This window comes from Thamnophis elegans, chromosome 12, assembly GCF_009769535.1.
Source record: "Thamnophis elegans isolate rThaEle1 chromosome 12, rThaEle1.pri, whole genome shotgun sequence".
NCBI lineage: Eukaryota > Metazoa > Chordata > Lepidosauria > Squamata > Colubridae > Thamnophis > Thamnophis elegans.
Window position 1 is genome coordinate 31,506,067 of NC_045552.1, and position 22,484 is coordinate 31,528,550.

At 48.2% G+C, this 22,484-nt stretch overlaps 1 protein-coding gene across 1 annotated transcript; it reads right to left on the reverse strand.

Moving 5' to 3' along the window:
• Positions 1-2,364: 2,364 nt before the first annotated feature.
• On the reverse strand, positions 2,365-22,100 carry STK40 (serine/threonine kinase 40). The gene is made up of 11 exons (XM_032227445.1): positions 22,027-22,100; positions 18,129-18,242; positions 17,423-17,508; positions 13,158-13,301; positions 12,405-12,632; positions 12,068-12,120; positions 9,209-9,324; positions 8,629-8,773; positions 8,399-8,518; positions 7,660-7,744; positions 2,365-7,099 (listed from the first exon to the last, which is right to left on the reverse strand). Exons 1-11 carry the CDS (start codon positions 22,028-22,030, stop codon positions 6,881-6,883), a joined length of 1,314 nt encoding a protein of 437 aa, XP_032083336.1. The 5' UTR covers positions 22,031-22,100; the 3' UTR covers positions 2,365-6,880.
• Between the last annotated feature and the right edge of the window lie 384 nt (positions 22,101-22,484).

A 22,484-nucleotide genomic window follows, 5' to 3' on the forward strand; every position in this document is an offset into this window, starting at 1 on the left:
TATCTAGTCTGTACCTTTGTTCGTGCCAGTTTACCAAAATCCCTTCTGGAACAAGCCATCTAAAACTCACCGCTTCTTTAATCAGACTCTTAGTAAAAAAGTGGTATTCCTTTCTTATTTCTCTGACCTTCCTCGGAACTTGCTTCAATACTACTATCTCTCTAGATTTGTATTTTAGTGTGATACTTCTTGCTGCTTGCAATATTTCATTTTTAGAGGATTTTTGACAAATCTTACATGTACCTCTCTGGACAAGTTGTTTGTCCTTGCATATCTTGTATATACTCTAAAAGTCTCATACACTCCGCCTAGAATATATTCCTTACTCATTTCTGTAGCCGCTGAGAGAACTTCTGTGATCTTCTCTGCTAAATTCTCTCCTTTCTCCTCTTATGTTCTGGAGTCTTAGATAGAATTCGGATCTTTCCATCTCCCACAATACGTTGGCTCCTTCCTGTTTTTTTATCAAATGCTGTCGGCCTATAATCCATCTCCTCTTTTTTCTGTTATCTCTGCCTTTTCTTCCACCTTCTGCAGTCTTTGCTCATTTCCCCCCATCATTTCCTTGACTTCTTTCAATTTGTCTTGCACTTTGCTCACTTTCTCTTCTACTCTGCTTATGTGCTCCTTGATATCCACATGTATGTCTGGCAACATATTTCAGCTCCAAAATAGCTTTGTCTTGTGTTCCTGTGCCTGCTGGTTTCTGTGTCACTGAACCAGACGGGGTGGCTGTTGCAGACGCATGATATTATTTTCTTCATCTTGGTATTTGGATCTGACATTGTTGTATTTAAGTTGTAATCAAGTTTTATAATCCAAAAAATAGATTAGTAAATTGTAGTCCTGTAGTTGCTCACACTGATCCAAGCACCAGCCTCCAATAAACCGACCCCTGTTCTTGGGCCCCATCTTCAGGTTCGTTTTACCTTAATCCAATCGCTTTATAATGGCCGGATGAAGTAACAAAAGGAAAAAAATTAGGAAACAAGGAGAAAAATAGACACATAAAAAATAATGGTCAAAAGGCACCTCCCCCCCCCCAAAAAAATGGGGGAGAAAAAAAGCCACAAAATTAATCTCACCATGGTAATCCACACCTCATTGCAAGAAGTAAAAAAAGAGATAGAAAGATAAAAGTTGGGTAGGTAAAAAATGACCCAAAGTAGTCAGATAAACAAAGAGGGGAAAAAAGGAACCTTTGGTATGAGTTGTCTGGGTTATCCAAATTTCTCCCCCCCCCCCCCCCACCTTAGGCAGAAGGAAAAAGCACAGACTATCAGGACGGCAATCTCAACAGCCCATTATAATGTAGCAAGGGAAGGGAAGGCAATGTTTACACAGCTGGTCTTATTTCTTTCTTCTAGAGGACTTTTATCAGTTCATTATTATCCACAATGTTTCAAGGTCAACTCGTCTTAGGCAGCTTTTATCGGGTACTGTTTGCTACTAGACAGCAATGCAGATAATTAATTCAACATATTTTCTTTTAGCAATAGCAGTTAGATAGCAGTTAGACTTATATACCGCTTCATAGGGCTTTCAGCCCTCTCTAAGCAATTTACAGAGTCAGCATATCGCCCCCAACAACAATCCGGGTCCTCATTTTACCCACCTCGGAATGATGGAAGGCTGAGTCAACCCTGAGCCGGTGAGATTTGAACAGCTGAACTGCAGAACTGCAGTCAGCTGAAGTAGCCTGCAGTGCTGCATTTAACCACTGTGCCACCTCGGCTCGGCTTTAAGTTCCTGACTTCGAAAGCAAATCTAAGCGATTCTCAAAAGTCACCAAGTTACCAAGAAAATCATAGGCATAGAGTGAAAGTTAAACACCAAAGGCTTCCGATTCGTTTTCTAACATCCTTAAGCAGTTCTCAAGGTCTATCACTTCCTTCTTCTATCTAATGGCTCCGTCCATTTGCTGCTGACCCGAGGGAGTGAGAGCTTTGTAAAGTCCACTCCCCCCTTTCTTCTGCCACTTTCTTTTTAAAAAGCTTTAACCGGAGACTTAAAAGTTAGTTTACAGGAATGTTGCAGTTTCAAGCCCTCTTACCCAGACTCTGTCCACATTGATTCCCATGCTTTGTCTGGCCTTCCAGCTGCGATAGCTCACATTGGCTATCTTTCCTGCTTTGGGTCTAAGGGCAAAAGCAGGCGTTTTAGGGGAGTTGCGGGTTCCCCAACCACACCCATTTGCGCCCCCCCTCTTCCCTGTCTCTCCAGGACAGCTATGGTGGGGTTACAGGTCACCCCTCCCCTGATACAGCAGGAATCTGACAGTTCTTCAGCGAGCCCTCCAGAGAACACGTCCTGTTGCTAGAATTCAGGCCACACCCCTCAATCCTAGTAAGTTTTGAGTGGCTGTGAGTTTGTGGAGCTTCTGGCTCCAGGACTTTATTTTTTTAAAAAAAATTATTTACAAACATACAAAACACACACAGAACTTAGACGTACACTACTTTTACACAATACATTGGAACGTCCTGTTCCCTCTAATAGCAGTTTCAAATCGGTAAAAATACATCTGGTATCCAATCAATTTTGACTCCTGTTATTGATTCTAGCCAATTTTTAATCTTTTTCCAATACTTTTTAGCTTTCTCACGCATCCAGAACATCCAGTTCCAGAGACCCAGGCCGCGAAACCACTACTGGTTTCGCTGAACCAGTCCGAACCGGTAGGAACCCACCACTGGTCATCTCCCTTCTGGACTATTGCAATGTGCTGTAGATGAGGCTATCATTGAAGAGTATCTGGAAGCTTCAGCTGGTGCAGAATGCAGCCCCATGGACAGTTCCTGGCATCCCGAGGGCAGCCTATGTTAAACTGCTATTGTGCAAGATGCACTGGTGGCCAGTTTGCTTTTGAATCCAATTTAAGGTGTTGGTTATCACTTTTATAGCCCTTTGTGGCATGGAAGCAGGTTATCCGAGGAACCATCTCGGCCCAATGGGATTGCCCTGCCCCACCTGTGCCAGCAGAAGAGGCATGCTGCAGACCCTGCCAGTCAAGCAATTCTGGCTGGTGGGATTCAGGGGAAGAACCTTTTCTGCTCGAACTCTTGCCCTCTGGGACATCGTGCTCCCCCAAGGTCAGATCTGCTGCCATCCTCTTGAAGATAGGACTGTGCCAATCAGCCTGGGGCCCTGAAGGGGATTGTGGCCCTTTAGAGGTGGCTAATGAAGGAGGCAACACCCCACCTCCTTCCTGTGTGCCCTTGGAATCGTCTCTATCCTGCTTACTTTTATTTTAATTGAATTTTAAATTTATGACCCCCTATTTAATGTTTTATGGTCTGTTTTAATGGAATGGGAGACAGAGATGGCAAAATGGGCGGCATGCAAGTTTAAATAAATTAACTATTAAAAGGCATACACAAAACAAAAAAACCTGGCATTAAATTAAGCTTCCAACACGTAGCCACCTCATTCTATTTCAGCACTTGGGAGAAAAGCTGGGGCATCAGTGCTTTTTGGAAGGTTAAGGCCTGCCAAAGTGCAGGGGGAAAGAGCGCTCCATGGAGCAGGAGCTGCTATGGAAAATGCAGGTTTCCTTGCTCCCATAAGATGGCAATATTTAAGGGCAAGGACTAAGACCCTATGTGCACCCACCCTATCTAACCTGATAGGATAAATAGATGTCCTTAGGGAGGGGCAGATAACCTGTCCCTGACCTATTTAGGGCTTTAAAGGCGATGAGCAGCACCTTTGAATTGCACCTGGAAAGACCCTACAAGCCAGTTCAGCTCTTGTGATGGGTGTTACAGAGGCAAACTGTGGGGAACTAATTACTGGGCACATCACTGTGTTTGAACCGGCAGCAACTTTTGGACAGTCTCCAAGGGCAGCCCCATGTAGAGTGCATTGAAGTAAATGGGATGTGACCAGGAGACAATTGGCCATGAGCCAGGTCTACTGGTCCAGGAAAGGGCGTATTTGGGTGCACCAGATGAATCTGTACAAAGCAAAGCCCAGCCCCACCCCAAACCATGGCTGCCACCTGCCTCAAGCACAAGCCCCCCCACAAAGCCTCTCCCTTTGCCAAGGTTCCTCCTTGACAGCCTGCAAGCAGTTGGCCAGCATCGCCACAGCAGCCAATGTCTGGCTAGGGGTGGAGATATATAATTGGGTGCCATCAACATCCTGATGATACCAGATACCATACTGATGGGTGACCCCATTCTACAACGATGAAACATAGCCAGGTCCCTGAATGAGAACTTCTCTGGTGTTTTTACTGCCATTCAACACTGATCTTCATAACTGGAGAACGTTTTCTGTGCCCAGATATTCCAGAATGATCTGCTTGCATTTAGGCAAGGCAAGGGTGTTGCCTGCCCCAGCTGAAGCTTTCGAGATAGGAGGTGTTGCCATCTACACTTCCCCAGAGATACAGACAGAAACAGCTGTCAAAAGAGATGAGTAAAAAGCTCTTACAAAAGAACTCTGAGTTTTCCGTATCCCATCCTGGAAGGGGTGGGGTAGAGGAACTGTTGAAATAATCGACTTCTGAGTGCATGAATTCTATATTATGAAATTTTATTGCTGGCATGCTGGATTAGGTGAGTGTAATACAAAAATAGGTCTCTATACAAACGTTCTTTGCAAGTTTTTTACAAGAGGGATTTTGTCTGTGGTATCTCACCCAACATGACATCTCCCCAAGCCAACCCAGCACTCACAACATCCCTTTCTAGGCCCACACCCCACCCCAGGCTCCCTTTCCAGTCAGCTTTTTATTGCAAAAGATGGTGGAACTCCCAACACTCAACTCCATGGAGTATTGCTATTTTTGTCAAGGGTGGGAGAAGGACCAGGTCATTCAGACATATTATTAACTATCTTGGGGAAGGGTAAAGAAATTAAAAGTGGGAAGAGGACAGAGCTATGAAGGAATAAGTTAGCATTCCAAGGATTTGGGAGATGACTCCGCTGGTATAGCCTCCTGCTCCTCTCCTGGGAAGAGCCTGATCAGTCCTTCTGGAGGGCAGAAAGCTGCTCCTTCCCCAGGTAGCTTCTGCTTGCAACCTTTCTATAGGAAGATGTAAACCAGGGGTGGAACTTAAAGCAGGCCGGGAAACTGTGCTGCAGGTGAGGCCCCCAAGGGCTCCTTCCTGAGCGCACATCCCTGCAGAGCGCAGGGACTATGTCTGTATGTCTCCCACATTTACACCAGAAGCGCCTCCTCTCTCAGTCTTGGGAATCATCCTCAAGGCTCCCTTGCAACAGGGCTCCCCAGGAGATGAGAAGGCAGCTCCCTGGAAGGCTGTGGAAAAGCAGCTCCAAGGCGAAGTGCACAACTTTCCACTTCAGCCAACAAGAGCTGCTGCTGCTGCCCCAACCTCTGCTGCCATCCTTGGGCAAAGCTGCTGGGAAAGGACCCTGCTTGCTGGCCTGGATTCTACAGCCGCAAAGAGAGAAGGTGGGGTGGGGGTTACCTAGCTCTTGAAGCAGGCTCCTCTGCTATTTTCCAGAGACCGACCATCTGCACCCACCTCCTGTGGAGCGGTTCCAAAGGAAAGGCTAAGCCTCACCTGGATTTCAACAGATTTTTAGACCTGGTTGGAACTGTATTTTTTCTCCTGTGCACCAGTCAGAAATCTGCTTGTACTACTTCAATCACGAGAATGCTCACCTTGGGGAAATGGCTTCCGAAGGGTTTCTTTGCTCAATCCCTCCCCTCCAGGGAAGATGTCATGTCAAGCACTGTCTGACGGGATTGCTCCAGGCTACCAGCATCCAGGTCTTCCAAAGGACAGCCAACATTGCTGGAAAATGAATTGATGATGGAAGAGAAAAGGAAACAGGAGACTCTGCGACAGAATCATCTCCCCAGGATGCTGCGCATGACTTATCTGGCAAGAAAGGCATCCAGTCCCAAAATACCCCATGGCTCAAGCCTCACACAGCCCCATCGTAGCTTGGAGCAAGGGACAACCCCCCCCCCCAACCTGTGCATACAGGCAAGTGCTGTGACCAGAGACAATGGTGAGAGCGTGCCAAGAGCACATGGGGGGGACAGGGATTGAGGTGAGGTCTGTAAGTGGGGGGATGGAATAGAAGGAAGAGGGAAGGGACAACTCCCCCTTTCACATTATCAAAAAGTTATCCCTTCAAACATGCCTCCGTAGTTAATGGGGCAAGAGATAAAACAGAATTAATGCAACATTACTGCATTTTTCAAAAGCTATCATTAAAAAAAAATCAAACCCAAAACAGAACACCCAGGAGATCCAAAATAATTCAGTGGCGTGGAGACTTTGGTCTCCAGAAAAGCTACATTTTAAACAGCGCTGGGCTGAAACTTCCCCCAGCTGGAATCTGCGAGCAAATTTTCTCAGTTCAACAAGCGTTTTGCAAGGCTGTGGTGTGCAAAATTAATGCCTGCACAAATTAATTCAACCTGGGGCTTAAACTGAAAACAGAACCCAGGGTATTGAACAGAAATAGGTTTAAGAAGGAGTCATCTTTTTGAAACCCAGGATGATGGACAATGGGAAAAAAAACAATGAAGCTTATTCAAACCGTATGGAGCAAAATGCAGTCCACCTGCTTTCCAGAGTTTGTGTGAGGAAAGGAGCCTGCTGGGACAACCTTTGCCAAAACTGCTCTACATTTCAGTCTGGAGAACAGTGTGGTTAAAAAAGGCAGAGAGGTAGATTTTAGAAGTAAAAGCAGGCTGCTACTCTCTAGGACGGGAGTTCAAATCCACAGGTGTTGGTCCCAGCCAGGGGTCTTTCACTTGTCCTCTTGGGGAACCCTGGCAAGCAAGACCCCTCGTTACGCAGGGAAGACTGCTACATCGCTTGGCACCCAGGCCCGGCCCCGACTCTTGTGCCAGGCAGGGCAGGTGGAGCGCGACTCCTGCCTCCTGTAGGAGCTACTTCCGAAGGTAGCGCTGTGCGAGGACGGCAGCGTCCAGGGCATTCATGGGTTGGGCATCATGGCCAAGGCGTCTCACTGGAGGGATGCTGCCAAACTGCCGCTTCTGCAGGAAGTGCTTTGCCTCATGGAGCGTGTTCTTCTCCTCCGCTAGCAAGAGCTGCTGCCTCATGTAATTCTCAAACTCGTACTGGGAACACTCCTCGCTCACCTTTGCCTGCAGGGAGGAGAAAGCCTATTGGGGACCAGAACTGTGTCCGTCCCTCCCTGCCTTTTGCCACCAGGAGACAAACGTGCTTGACCTGAGCGGCTTCCTGATCCCCAAGAATCCCAGCCTCAGTAAGAAGCAGGGCAGACAGTCTGGCAAATAGCTTTCAGAAGAGTCCTGCCTATTCTCCCTGCACACGCATGCCTGTGCACGCACACAAGCACACATGTTTCCATGCCACTGATCTCCTGGTAGTAGAAAATGCCAGTTTGCATCAACTGCACGTCAGACTAACAGGGAGAAGCCTATGAGAGGAGTTGGGAGAGCAGCAGACACAGAAATGTCAGCAACTGAGGCCAATCCCGAGCTAGACCATCCCGGGCCTTCACTGCTCTCCTTGCAGGAACCTGTGCAGACAAGACACCCTGCCCAGAGGGGGTCCAAAGGCTGGAAGCAGCTGCTGGAAAAGGCTCAGAAGGAAAAGCACCTGACCGTCCCCTCAAGATCAGCAACAGCAGCTGGGATGGTCCTCAGTCTGAGACCCTCCAGGCTGGGATGGCAAATCTTACCTCATGCGCATGTTCTGGGTTGACCACCTGATCGTCAACATCGGGCACCACCTGCAAGGGCCCACTGAGGGAGGACATGGACTGCCTGCGGGAGACAAAGGCTTGCTGATCAGCAGGGCAAAGGCTCCTGCTAGGAAGCCGTCACTGGGCTCCTAGGTTTGGCCCAGGGAGAGCGTTTCCTAGCCAGCCCAGGGAGGGTGAGAGTGTAGGCCACAGAAGCCGTTCTTAGCCTAGATGCTCCTCCATCAGGATGGGGGAGGGAGAACAGGGGCAGCACCTTTCAGTTCCTGAGGCTGAGCTGGGATGCTGCCCTCGCCAGAGTTACCCAAAGACTGGCAAAGATGGGCCAGGAGTCAGCCAGCTTGGCATCCTGTCTTCACCCATCATCTCTCCCATTTGTGCTACCCAACGACAAATGCATCCAGAACCAAATCTCCTTCGGCCACCTGGAGCTCTCCCAGTTCTGGTTGAAACCTCTGCAAAGGCAGCCTCTCAAGGGGGGCAGAAAGCGGCTTCCTTGCCAGAGAAAAAGGCAAAACAAGGGAGCTGCCAAACACGGAAGCCGCCCCAGAGGATTCCTTTGGATGGACGATTCTACCTTTGGACGGATGAAGAAGGGCAGCCCAATCCAACTTACCCTCCATCTGGCAAGGTTTGGGCTGGCATGCAGGGCACAGCCACTCCAAGCCCCCCTGCCCTCCCAGGGCAGCCCCACCCTCACATTCCCCTCCCCACTCACCAGGATGTAATTATGGAGCTGAGGGATTCAAGCACTTCCGAAGCCGCCAGGCGCTGTTGAGGGTCCAAGACCAGCAGCTTCCGGATCAAACAGACAGTGTTTTCGGACACCCGCCCGTCCCTGCCAGAGAACAGGGAGGAGCTAGGAGGATGGCTGGGGCCTGAACCCCCAGAGCCGGAAAGAGGGGGGATTCAGGGGAGACAGGAGCACCGAGGGCTGCTTTCACTCACTCTGGGATGGTGTACTCGGCAGCCTTGATCTTGCGGAAGAGCTCCTGAGGGATGCTGTCGTAGAAGGGGAACTGTCCGTAGAGCATGGTGAAGAGGACTACTCCCAGCGCCCACATGTCACTGGGCTTGCCACGGTATGGCCGACCTGCAGGGCAGAGGAGGCACCTGCAGGCTAGCATGGCCCACTAAGGAGCAGAGGCTGCACCGCCCTGCTGGTTGAGCTCATGTTCTTTCTGCACTGGGAGGAGGAGGCCTCCCCCAAGCTGCAAGTGTGTGGAGGTCGGGGTAGGAGGAGTAAAGATGCCAGAGCTCCTCTTTTCCCCTCTCCCCCAGTCACAACAAGCGGAATCTCTTTTCCATCCGCCAGGTCACCAGCCAACCAAGAAAATGAGGTTTTAGAGCCATTGTAGCTCTGTCTGGAGCAATCTAGAAAAGGTCTGGAAACCCATCCACTTCCAGACGCCTGAGATGTTTCAGAAAAGGGAATAGAGGGGAGGCAGCAGCGTCAGAAAGGAAGGGAAGCCCTCAGGGTAAAGAAAATGGCTGCCAGAGATGTCCTGGAGAAAGGGATGCTACTTACCACTGAGGACATCAGGACTAATGTAGGCAGGGCTGCCTCGCTGGTCCTTCAGCAGGTCATCCTCACTCACCAAATGCTTCCCAAGACAGAAGTTGGTGATCGTAATTCGGTGGGTCCTGAAGCAAAGACAGAATTAGAAGAGAAGTGGAGAGAGAAGCTGGAGAGGATTCAGAGGAGGGCAACAAAGGCGATACAAGTTCCTGAAACAGACTGAAGGAACATAGGAGGTTCACACAGGGAAGACGTGAGAACTGCATTCAGGTGTGTGAGTCACAGAGAAGATAGTTATCAACTGTTTTCTACGACTATCAGAAATTACTGATGTAAGCTGTGGTTACCTAGATTTCATTTAAATATATGGCAAGATACGTACAACAGTCTATCGATGGAGCTTACGTTTTGAGACTCTGGAGCTTTTTAAGGGGCTGGACAGCTAACTCTGACAGTTGGTGTAACTCTTTATGTACCGCAGAGGGTTGGGGCAAACGATCCTTGTGGTTCCTTCCAACTCTACAATTCTATGATTTTAGAATGGATAAGCAGAGGCCCAATAGAGGAGCATCCAGTCAGCTTTCACGACCGATGGGACTGATTAGATCTGAATGCTCCCCAATTTAAATAGCATCCAGGGGTAAGTATTGTGACCATGTATTGACTTGTAAGACTTTGGAGAACTAGGGCTGCCCAAAAGCTCTCTGTGTCTCTTTGGCTTTGGTCCAGTCCTTCAGTCTCAAGCCTCCTATCTGAGGGTGGGGTGGGGTTGGGAGCCCGCAGTGGAAGAGGGGGCAGAAGAGAATCCTGGGTGCTGCACTGGGGACAGAGGGAAGGCTAATATCGCCTGAGAATACCCACCGCCATCATCCCTCCCACCCGAGGGAACAAGCAGTGCAGGCATAGCTTTCTTTCTATTTCACACAGCTGGGTAAAAATCGCCAGAATTCTCAGAACCTTAGAAAAGGAGTAGTGCCAAATTGCTGTCATATAAACACAGCACCTTAAAAAAAAACTCTTTTGAGAGGACCATCAATTTAATTCTGAATTAAAAGCAGAATTAAATTGGAAGATTTCATAGAAGGACAAATATTTTGGTATTCTATCTCACTTAACATTGGCTTCAAAAAGAAAAAAAACTTCCAGCTCAGACAAAATACTGAATTAGGATGGATTTCCTATAAAGTAGAAGAAGGGACATTTGCCAAGCAAGAGTTACTTTGTCATTTCTATCTATCTCTCACGGGAGGAGGGGCTTTTGCAGCTGCAGGATGAAAACCAAGAAAAGAGCCATAATTACTGCAGAGAACAGGGGACTCGTGGCAGCCAAACAATCAAATGCACCAAACCAAATTTCTGCAATCCAAGACTAGGTACGAATTCAGCCACAAAGAGCTTCCAAATTTCATGGGCTGCCAGAAAGGGGCCCTTTCCATGGAATTGTAGAGTTGGAAGAGATCTCCAGAGGCCAACCCAACCTTGTGCTCCCCCTCCCCACAGCAACAGAGGTTCACCCCCTCCTCCTCGCCTTTCAGCTGTCCCAAGACAGTGGCAGGGGTCCTTCCCCTCAAGCTAAACATGGCCGGTTGCTTTCATCATTCCTCAGAGCCTCGGTTTCCATTCCCTCCTTCCTTTTGGTACGCGTTCTCTGGAGATGCTGAACTTTGTCCATGTTGTTTTAGACTGTGGTGTCCAGAAGCAGACACGAAGTCCAGATTTCTCAGGATCCAGCCCTTATCCAGGTCAGCGCATAAAAGAAATTACAACTGAACTCAGAGGGAAGGAGCTGCCCTTCAGGCTCCCTGATCTCAAACTACTTGAAGCCATCAATTCTGCTCAGAATGTTCAAATCTACGAGGCCTAGTCAAAACCTCAGCAGCTCCTTGTTCCAAACAGCTTTCTCACAGACCACCCTGTAGCCCCTTGACCTGGAAACAGCCAAAATATGGGTCAAAAGGGTGAGGTTAGGAAAAGCTGTAGGTGGCAGAAGCCAAAGTAAGTTTGCCTGAGCTTCTCTTTCTGAATGAAGAGTATCCCTAGAGCAGAGAGCTTTTGAGCCCTGCTTCCCCACATAAGGGGTGAATTTCAGCCTCTAAGTAAGAGCTCCTTTTTCCTCCAAAGCCTTTCAGACGAAGCCCAAACCAAGCCGACTCGGCCTCCTTTCCAAGGCCAGAGAGCTGCAGGCATACAGGAATTCTCACAATCTGGCTGGAGGCTTCTGGATCAGTTCTTCCCGCCCAGAGTCTGGACAGGACTTTCCCCATGAGGGAAGGAGAGCAGGCCAGAGGGTTCCTGCCGAAGCCTTAAAACGCTGCTTTTGCTGCCAAGATACATGCCTCGGTCTGCCTGGGCCTAATGAAGAGATGAAGTGGGCAGCCTCTTGGATCTAGGCTCTCTGGAAGACAACTAGCCAGCCTGGTCTCCCTGGTGACTGGCAGAGTAGCTACACCAAGGGCCATCGTCCTCAAATGGTTGCTAATACTTGTTGTTAAGGGATACTTTTGTGCCATTCGCTTTAATGAAGGCAGTTTCCCTGGTCATGGCTGAAACAAACTTTCTGTCTGCTTCATCAAGGACGAGAGCCCCCACAGGGCCAGACTCCCAACTCCTGACTGACTCTTCCAGCGCTACCAACTGCCCCTGATGAAGCGTCGCCCATTCTTGGACCTTTGCCCAGCAGAGAACAAAAAGAGGGGCATGCAGGAGAGATGCCATCTGCCCTGGACATGACATAGCAGTTGGAACTTTTCAGGGGGTCTCTGCAGAAAACCTGCTACCCACTTCCCCAGCTGTGTGCAAAGGACAAGTAAAGACCCTCTGGGAACCCTCAACCATCCCCTGGCCGAGCAATTTGCAGAAGGAACACACCTTTTGTTTAGCACCATGTTCCCCAGTTTCAAGTCTCTGTGCACAATGTTCTTCTGCAAAAATAAAACAATCCTGCAATTAGAAGAACTGAGGTTATTCTGCCCAATGCAGAAGACCCAAACGAAGCCCCCGGTGGAATCCCCTGAGAAAAGTGCCCAGCTCACTTCCGACTTCTGTTCTTTTGCTCCTGCCAAGGCAGGTGACAAATGGCTCTCAGTAAAATTTAGGGTTGGTGCCCTGACCGCAACGTTCTTCTAGCCGTGCAGGATTCTGGGCTGGTGTGTACTCCGTAACACGGCTGCTCTCGTACTGTGGGATAAGTGCAGAAACATGGTACCTTGTGCAAGGCTTCCACCACCCGTACAACATCATAGAAGATGACAACGGTCTCTCGTTCACTGAGCCGCTTCTCTTTGATGACGTAGTGCTGGAGATTGATGAGATCAGCCGTCTTGTCACTGAAGTCATGGGCACAGAGGCAGTCCAACACTAAACAAATACGTTTCTTCATTTTTCGGACCATCCGACTGGACTCCAGATCTTCCACCAGCTCGCAGGTTCGGTCCTGCATAGACCAAGTCACAGGGACCAGAGTTAATTGTGCAGGGAGACGCCCATCCTACCCACTGATTAGACATAGGCCCGCTCTATGCTGCTTCTCCACGAGGGCTACAACTGCAGGTTTTGGACCTGTGCAAAATGATTGCTCTTTACAACCATTAATGAAATTCTCAGAGATTTGGGGAAGGACTGGGTGGGTGCAGAAATGGTTGGTCTTACCAGAAGCGTCACATTTTTCCCAGCAATCATGTCCCAGATTTGCCAAAGGTTCTCTGAGAACAGTCTCTCCCCTTGCTTAAGCAATTGTGAGTAAACTGGCACTTGCTTAAGCAATTGTGAGTAAACTTGATGGGCAGAGCCTAACAGACAGAGAAGCTGGACTGGGACTGTGAGCAGCACATGACATCAAAACCACAATGTCCCCAAAACCGATGAACATGGGCTGCGCTACTGGGAGGATCGAGAAAGCCTCTCGAGGCTCCACCAGGTCAGTGCTGAGAGGCCAGTAAGTAATGGGCTCAGCTCCTACCTGGAAAAGGCCATGATGATGGACCACCCCATCCTGATTGTGCAGGAGGGAGAGGAGGGAGAACTCGGTATGCAGCAGCATTTTGCCCTGACGTTCCTCTTGGGTTTCTGTGCCATGGTCCTTCTTGTCCTCCAAGGTGAGGATCTTTGGGAATAAGAGAAAGGAAGAGCAGCTCAAGACAGGACCTTTTTTGTAGGGAAACCAGAAAGCGCAAGTCTCAAGTGCAAGGTGAGCAAAATCACAGCAGGGCACAGATCACTTTGGAGCACAAAGTTGGCATCTTAAAGAAAGGAGGCCCTACTTTCCTTTTTGGTCTGGCTCAAGCCAAGGGGGTACATCTTTCCCCAATACTCCTCCTATGCCCTGTTGCTATGCCTGGGGCACGGACTTGGAGGTTAAAGAGCTCTAGGGCATGTAACAGTTTTCACATCTTAATCTTGTATCAGCCCCAGCCCCAGCCCCAGCAAGCAACTCAGTGAAGGTGTAAAAAAGGCCTCTCTCTACCTGAGCCCTCTGGAAAAGCATCAGCACGTCAAAGGGGCTGCTGTGGCTTTGGTAATGGGACAGCTGCAAAAGGCATCGCTCCTCGAAAGGGTTGAGTATCACTTGAGGAGAACCACCCAGGTTTTGATTGTGGTGTCCCCTACTGCACATTGACCTTCCACAGAAGATCAACCAGGTCTTGCCTACCACACTCTCTTCTTACCTAGTAGTATTCAGAGGACCCAGATGGTTGAGGGCCATAGGCTGACTGTACGCGGCTTAGAGAGGGCTATAAAGCACTATGAAGTGGTATGTAAGTCTAAGCGCTATTGTTATTTAGCAATAGCACTTAGGGTGCTCTGGGTGTTTATAGTGTCAAAGCATTATTTGCATATTTCCCCCAACAATTTGATCTTCATTTTCCTGACTACAGAAGGTTGGACTTCCAGTGGGCGGAGCCTGACAGGGGGTTGTTATTTTTAACAGCTCTGGAATCTTGGTGTCGTTAAACTATCTAAAAAGCAATCTATCAAGCTGTTTAGCAATTTATTTACCCTATCTTCGGGCTTAGAAGAGAGGGGTGAGAAGCTATGCATCAGAAGCTCTCCAACTAGCCCTTTCAGCCTAAACGCTGGGAGGAAGGGGGAGGGCACCGGCTGCAGCATGGCAGCTCTGAGCCAGGATTCATTCTGCCTTTTGTTGTAGAACGAAGGTTTTCGCTCATTCTCAGCACAAATGATTTATTGTGGTCTTCAAGCCGAGCTGAACCAATATTGGTGAACATCTAATTGTATGTATAAATCCTTAGCTCCATCTGCAAAGAATTCTTTCTGCTAATTACTTGTTGAAAGTTCTATGAAAAATGGCGCCGAGCTGTGTAGGAGGGGCGTGACTCAGACAGAATTTTTGCGAAGCCTAAAAGTGATGTATTACCAAGAAGTGATTTATTATCAAACCAAATAGCAATTACTGCATAATTGGACTGCTTGGACTTTTTAACTGACTAAAGAAGATTAAACTTGAGATGGCTTCTAAGCAAAAATTCCCCCCCTCCTCCCCCCGCATCGAAAAGTGCCGGAAATTACCAGCGCCTTCTGCTAAATTACAATCATTACTCCCTTCTACTTCTGCAGGGGACCCCCTGACAATGGAAATTCTGCAGAAGGAATTAATCGATGTGTTAAAAAATCATGCTGTTACGATGGAAGCAAAACTTAAGGAAGAATAGCTGCTTCTAACAAACAGATGTCTGAAGAACTTAGGACATGTAACCAAATGATTAGGGGGACTTTCTGATGGCTCTGAATTCGCTAGCTGGTTATGCATTTGGACTTGAAAAAAAGTTAGAAGATCTTAGTGACTCTAATACGAACTTAGTAATGAAGATGGAGGCGGTCCAGCAAAAGGTCAGCGATGCAGAAAATGAAATCATAATGCTACAGTATAGGCAAATGGAATTTGCTTTAAGGATAAGGGGCCTCCCTGAAAATACACAAGAGAACCTGAAACAGACTCTCTCCGAAGCCTTCGACCTGATGGCGGGAAGGTCAGGAGGGAATCTTGATTGGCAAATCGAAAAGGTTTACCGCGTTAATTCCGGGCTGGCAAAACAAAAACAATTACCAAGAGATATAGTGGTCTACTTCGCCACTAGAGATGTGAGAAACATGATATTGCAGGAATCCTACAAAAGTAAGCTTCAAATTCGGGGTCGGGAGGTGACTGTCTTGAAGGAGATACCACCTAAAATGCTGAGATCTAGGAAAGACTATGCCTTTTTAGTTGAAGAGCTTAAAAATCGCCAGATACAGTTTAGATGGGACGCACCAGCCGGCATCACGTTTAGCTACCTTGGAAAAAGACATCACCTCAATACAGTAGGGAAGGCACAAGATTTCTACACCAACGTACTGAAGGGTGGACAACCCCCTTCCTCTAGATCTAGACAAAGAGAACAAGAAGGATATGATGGAAAGCAAACAACTCAAGTATTAACAAGGGGGGATCAACTTGTTCTCTCAGAGGTACAAGAAGCTAAAGAACAAAGACAAGACCGTGTGGTTACTAGACGAATGGAACAGGAATTAAGAAAGCAACATACACAAGCCACCATTCAGGAGCATACAGGTGTTACATCAGAAGCAGTGGGAGGAGCTAGGCCAAAGGTTAAATTCCAAGATGTTCAGATGGCTCTTAAAAAGTTTCAGGGGGCTAATGATGGTAACTAAATCTCTAATATGGAATGTTAAGCGATTGGATCAATTTAACAGAGGATAGAATAATATTGAAGGGTATGATTTGGTATATGGTTGCTTATTTGCTATATAATAAAAAGGTGGATAAGAATTTTAAAAGTCATATTCTAAGGAATGCCTTACTGTGGGTTGGGAAAAAACACCAATATAAATTAAATGACATGGTAGACTTATAAAAAGGTTAAGGTATTCTGGACAAAAATATGATGGATTATGTAAAATGTTCTAAAAAAAAAAAAGGATAAAGTTTATCCCCCACCTATTTTTTGCTATGTATAATTACTGACTGTACAGCAGTAGAGATTAACTTGACTTTGCATTTGTTAACTGCAGCTAGATTGTTGGTGGCGCAATACTGGAAGAAGGAAGATTTGTCTACTATCCAAGAATGGACATTGAAAATCACAAACTTAGCAGAGATGGCTAAAATATTTGCATATCTCAAGGATAATTCAAACGAGAGATATAAACGAGACTGGGAAAAATGGATTGACTATATTCAAAATAAATATGGGTTTAGGAAATTTCAGATAGCTTATGATTAAGATCAGAAATGATACAAATTGTTTATAGTTAGCCTAGCAAGGAAGAGCTAAGCTCAATTCAAAGACGTTATTAACTCTCTACTTTCTCTTTAAGTATATTGTAAACTGTTTTTGTTAAAGATTTATACCTTGTATTGGTTCTGGGAAGTCAGGGTGGGGGAAGGTTGGGGGGTTGGGGGGAGGGTGGGAGGGAGTGGAGCTTACTAGGTTGGAGGGGGGGTGTTGGATGATTGTACATGTATACTGCTATTTTTTCTTTTTTATGTATATTGAAATGGAATTATAAATACCATCAACACAAAAGGGAGTTTGCTCAGAAGCTGAAACACACCAAGTGAATTAGAAGAAGAGTGGGAAGCAGAGGAGAGAAGAAAGATAGGAAGAGAGGGATAGGAGACAGGGTGAAGGGGGAAGATGAGGTGTATAAGGAGGAGTGGTAAGGGGAGAGAGGAGGAGAAAGGAAGGGGAAGTAGAGTAGAAAATGATGGAGGGAAGACAGGATGTAGAAAGGGGGAAGAGAGAGGAGGAAGAAAGTGTCAGATAAGGTATAAATATGGTGTATGGAGAGCAGAAGAGCCAATAACTGGGTTTTTCTTTTTTTTTTCCTTTGGTAGTTGATGGTAAGATGAATTGATGTAATTACTTAATAATACAACATGATATTGACTATGTAATAGTATACATGTGATTATATGCTATGAAAATGGAAAATAAAAACTTTCTATGTAAAAAAAAAAAAAGAGAAAAAAAAGAAGGCTGGAAGGCCGAGTCAACCTGAAGCCCCATTAGGATCTGCCCTCCTGGCTGTGGGCAGAATTTGTCTGCAATACTGCAGTTGAACCACTGCACCGCCAGGGCTCCTGTTCCTATTCACTGCATTCGATCCACCTTTAAAGATTCTGCAGTTGAGCAGATCTTTAGGTTTAAACACTTTTTCGTATCAGTTATTTTGGGGAAATGACTTGTGTAAATTGCTCCTTACCTTCAGCTGATAGAAGTCATCTGTCCCATCCTTTCTTGCCAAGCACTGCACAATGCTAGGCACTGGGGAGTTGCCCAAACGTGGGCCTGGGAACATAAAAATAGAACACCTGCCCCATTAGCCTCTCTGCCCAGCAAGATGTCTTTTCCCTTAAGCCACAGAGATGGCCAATAGGAAGCTGAAATGGTGATGGCTCAGCATAAGAGCAGGAGAATGTCATGGCCATCTGCTCTGGAACCAGAGCCAGAAGTGTCACACACAAACAAAAGTGTAAACCCTGTACTGTGTTGCCCTCTTTTCTGAGAAAGTGCAACTCAAGATGAATTTGGTAGTTTCAACATTTGTGGCCCACCTTTTCTTGATGAGCAAGTCACACTGGGGTACTAGGGACAATTATGCTGGCAGTGACCACAGCAGAAAGGGATTCAAAACCTTTATTCACAAATGCTGCAATTAGAGACAGGATGTGCTCCGATCCTCATCCCATCTGGTGATGAAAAGAGGCTGTGACACCTTTGAGGAGTTCTGCAGTGCTGCAGCCTGGCTGAATAGATTGTCTGTTTGTCGGGGACCAGGAATGTCATCCTGTTTGATGGAAGAACTCATCAGGCAAAGGAAGAGCCCTGCACACCTCATGATCTTACAGCACTGAATACGTGCAAGTCAGTGACAGTATCCCTGGGGGCAAGAATTCCTTCTTACTCACCAAGAATGAACGGCCCGGCTCTTTTTGTGTTACTGCTGGAAATCCCTGGGCAGAGGACCTTGGTGGATGTTTCCCCACCGCCTCTATCGGAGGTTCGTCGCTTCATCCTGAGTTCTGCAAAGGAAAGGCAGACGCTCCTTTAAGCCCAATTCGTTTTCTCAAAGGAGATTTCCTATCATAACTACCACACACAAGAAATTCATAGATCCGGACACCGTTTCTTGCTCATGGATGACCTTGGGGGAGGAGGGGGAGACCTGCTGCCTAGGAAGCAACCAGAGAGAGAAACTTAGGAAGGACCCACTGCATTAGGTCTCCCTCCCCTCCCTGCATTCCAAGGATGATTTCAGCAAAGGGACTGTGAACTACTTCAGTCCTCTGGCACCAGGGCTGCCCACCCATGGCAGAAGCACCAAGAGGAACAGGGTAAGTACAAGAGAGGTTCCTGCACTACTAAAGCCATTTAATGTGCGGAACTGATGAACTCCTCCTTTTGGGAGACTTCAGCTGGTCTCAGCAAACTTGAAACACCAGCTGCAACTGATGCTGCTACAGCCAATAGAAATTGAGACCACCAGCCCTAATGGCAAGGGGCTGAAGGAATCTCCCCAAAGGGTGTGGTACTTCAACAAAGAGGACCATGAGCTCATGGAAGATCCTGCCCGTCTCCCTACGAAAGATGACTGGGGAGAGTCAAGGAATGCTTTGGCTTTGAAAGAACACAGGGCAGCCACATATGCTAATCTGCCAGTCTGAGATCACTGGCGCACAAAAAGAATGTGTCCACCTGTTGCCTGTTGTGTATCTAAGGACTTCATTGAGGCAACAAAATGTACCAGGCAGAGCACAAAAACATCATCTGCAGAAAAGCGACAGAGAGGTCCACATATGCACAATGAACCCTACAATACAAAGATCACTATCCTAGGAATACTCAATTTAATACAGTTGTGTTTTTGAGGCCCAGCGAAACAGAAGAACTTGCAGGCAACAACGGCTCTGATCACTGCTCCAAAGTCACCAAGGAGAGGCCAGTCTGCCCCGATCCATAGTTGCCACTTTTCTCTTGGCTCTGTCCTGCAAAGGTCTCTTGCCAGAGTTAGGTTCCTGAAATGAAGGCCACTGAGCCAAGGGCTTTCATCAGATCCAGTACACAGTCTGGTCCAAATGGGTGTGTCAGCAATGCAAACCAATGGATGGACGTAAAGGCAAAGAACTTAAGTCACGATTGAGCCTTGGGGACGGCTTCCATGCAGTTTGTCACCATCTACTTCTCTGATTGTCAACGGCCCTGGAATTCCCAACCAGACGTGACCCTAAATAACCAGACCTGGTTCAGCTTTGCTTTTGGGATCAACCGAGACGAAGTTCTGACACGAGCAAAAGCAGATCTTGTGTAGTGAATAAGTCTCCTTGCCCAATTGAGTCTAAGTCATATGCACTCTGAAAGCTTTAAAGCAGGGCAGTCAAACTCCCATTCTGTGGGCCAGATGGGTCACGCACTGGCCACACCCAGGCCCGGTTTAGTGAAGGGTAAAGAAGTCCCGATAGATCACATGATGCCGCCATGATGACGTGTTTGACACCCCTGCTTTAAAGTAGGCTTTCCCTCCATTTGATTTTGACTTCATCCACACACATGGAATTTCAGCTAGATCAAATCTCCAAATTCTTTTTGGAGTTTTTTTTTAACATGTTAGTCTTAAGAGATTGGAAATTTCCTAGCAATCTGCTATCTAAATGTCAACCTTGCTTAATTTCTGAGCCCTGATTAGGTTAGCATGAACTAGAGTCAACTTATTTTTTTTACTTTTAATTGGTCAGAAAAGCAGTCCAGGTTGGGGGAGCCTTATCTTGTTAGATTTTAGCTTCAGCTTTGTGTCATGCTAACAGCAATGTTCCCAAGGACAAAAGAAAAACAGCCATATTTCATCAGGAAGTAGAACTCTGAATACACAATTATTACAATGTGCTGCCTTCCTGATGACAGCATGCCAGCTAGAGCCACACTGCTGACTAACCAACCCAACCCAACCCACATTTTGATCAAGTTTCACTCACAGGTTGGTGAAAATTCTGGATGGCCTTGGGATTAAAATATTCGCCAGAAAGAAAAGCAGAACTGTGCTGGTTCTCAAGAACTTTCACCATATTCTTATAAAAGTCCTTCTTAAACTAACATTGGCATCATTTTACACAATTGTATGTAGAAGATGAATTTATATTTGTATTTTGCCACGCGTCTGTACTGATCTGCTATCAGCTAAGAAGGAATAAAGGAATATATTTATCAAGCAATAAATCCTCATTGATTCAATGGGACAATTCTGAAAAATATACGAAAGTGCATACTAGGATGCAAGGCAAGAAATTCTGCTGAGCTATCAAATCCTTGAACAACAGACATAAGTTTGATTCCTATTTATCTACCTTGACACAATACAAATATGTTAAAATCTTCATGGGACAGTAGAAAATTTGCTCCTGTTCATTTTAATATTAAACAAGATGCAAAAGATCAGTTTTCTAAGCATGCAGCTCATTTATTAGGCCATTTCCAGGCAATCTTAGTTTAGAGCTGCTTGCTGGTGGATGGTATGTGAACTATGTGGTCTTGGTAAACTTAGCTCAAAGTTGCAAGATCGAATCTTGGTCAGTCACTGGGATGAGTTTTTGAACATACTTCATTCGTTTACTCAAAGTAACCGTAAGGGTTCCCTTTCAATCCCAATTGTGGGCAGGAAGACCAAGTGAGTAAAAGAAAGCTATGCAGCTTCAAAAGAGCAGCAGCCATTCTGTAACCCTAAAGTTCTAGCAACCTAGACCTAGGGAGAGAATTCCTAACCGTGAGAACAATTAACCTGCATTTCTTCAATTTTGGGAGAATCCAGACTGAAAGGAAGCCTTCTTTCTACCCAGATGTATGAAAGGCTTGCTCTCCAAGTCCTGGCTTGGCATGGAGGTCTCCTATCTTATAGGGAAGGGAGGGAGGAAGAAGATTGGCAACTTTCTTCTGATCAGCCCTGGGAAGCTTCAGGGATAGTATGATCTGCAGACACACACAGGAGGCTCCCCCCCCCTCGCAGGCTGTTGGGAAAGGGACAGACTACAGCTAACCCCCCCCCCGTCCCCCCTCGGTGGTCCCCAAAGCCTGCCTGCTTCCCCCCTCCCCGGCCTTCTCAATCCCCAGAAGGGCCGAAAGGAGGCCTAGCCTTCCTTCGGCTCCCTCTCCTTGCATCGCCCCCCACCCAGGCAGACTTCGGCTCTTCCCCCACAGCGTCTCTTTCGAAGCGGCCCGGGGGGCTCCTGCACGTGCAACGGACTCGCCCAACGCAGCCCGGGCCGACTTCGGCTGGCCTAGCACATCAGGAGTTCTCCCCGCGGCGCCCTGGGACGAGTCGACGGGCCCCGCATGGCTGCCGGCTCGCGTTTCCAAAAGCCGGGCAGCTCCACGCCGGACTTTTGGTTTCCCGAGCAGGCGGCGGAGGGTTGGCTAAGCGGGGCCCCGGGGCAGAGGCTGCACGAGCCGGCCCTTCGCTCGCCCTCCCGGGGCCTCCGAGGGGATCCGCGGCGGCTTCCCTTCTCAGCCTCCAGGGCTGTCCAGCCCCGCAGAGGGAGAGAAGTGGAGACCGCGCCGCCAAGCCGGCCCAAGGACCGCGGAGAGGAGCTGCCCCAAACCTCCGGGCTTCTTCGCCGCTTCCAGGAGCGGTCTCTCCGCGGCCCCTCCCGCAGAACCGCCGCTCGGCTCCTTTTCCGGGAGAGCGCCGGGCGCCTTAGACCCAGGGAAGAGTCCGGTGCGACGGAAGTGCCCGCCCCCCTCAGGCCTCCGCGGGGGGGGGAGGAAAACTGCCGAGGACGAGCCCCCTGCCCCGCCGGGCCCCCTGGCCGCGCCCCTCACCCATCACCGCCGCCTCCGGGCCCGGCCCCGCCGGCCCCGCTCGCCAGGCCGCCTCCCGTTCGGCCGCCCGCCTCGGCCCCTCACGGCGGACGTGACGCAAGGGGACGTCGCGACGCCGCCCCCGCCCCCGGATTGGCCGGGCGAGCAAGCGAGAGAGCACGTGGACGCCTCCCCCGCCCTCTTGCCGCGGGGGGTGGGGCCGCCTTCCCCGCCCTTCGCTTGTCACCGCGGGGCGGGGCGGGGCGAGCGAGGCGTCCTCCGGCAGTGCCCTGCGGAACTCCCCGTCACAAGCCCTGACGGGAAAAGAGGAAGGAGCGCCTCCTCGGCTCAAGACTGATCCTCGGTCCCAGCGGCGGAAACGGGCACGGCCGTCGCTTCCGGACTGTGGAGCGTTTTCGCCGGAGGGCCCGTCGGTGGCTTCACGGTGTGCAGAGTTTCACCCGCAAATTCCCCCGTTC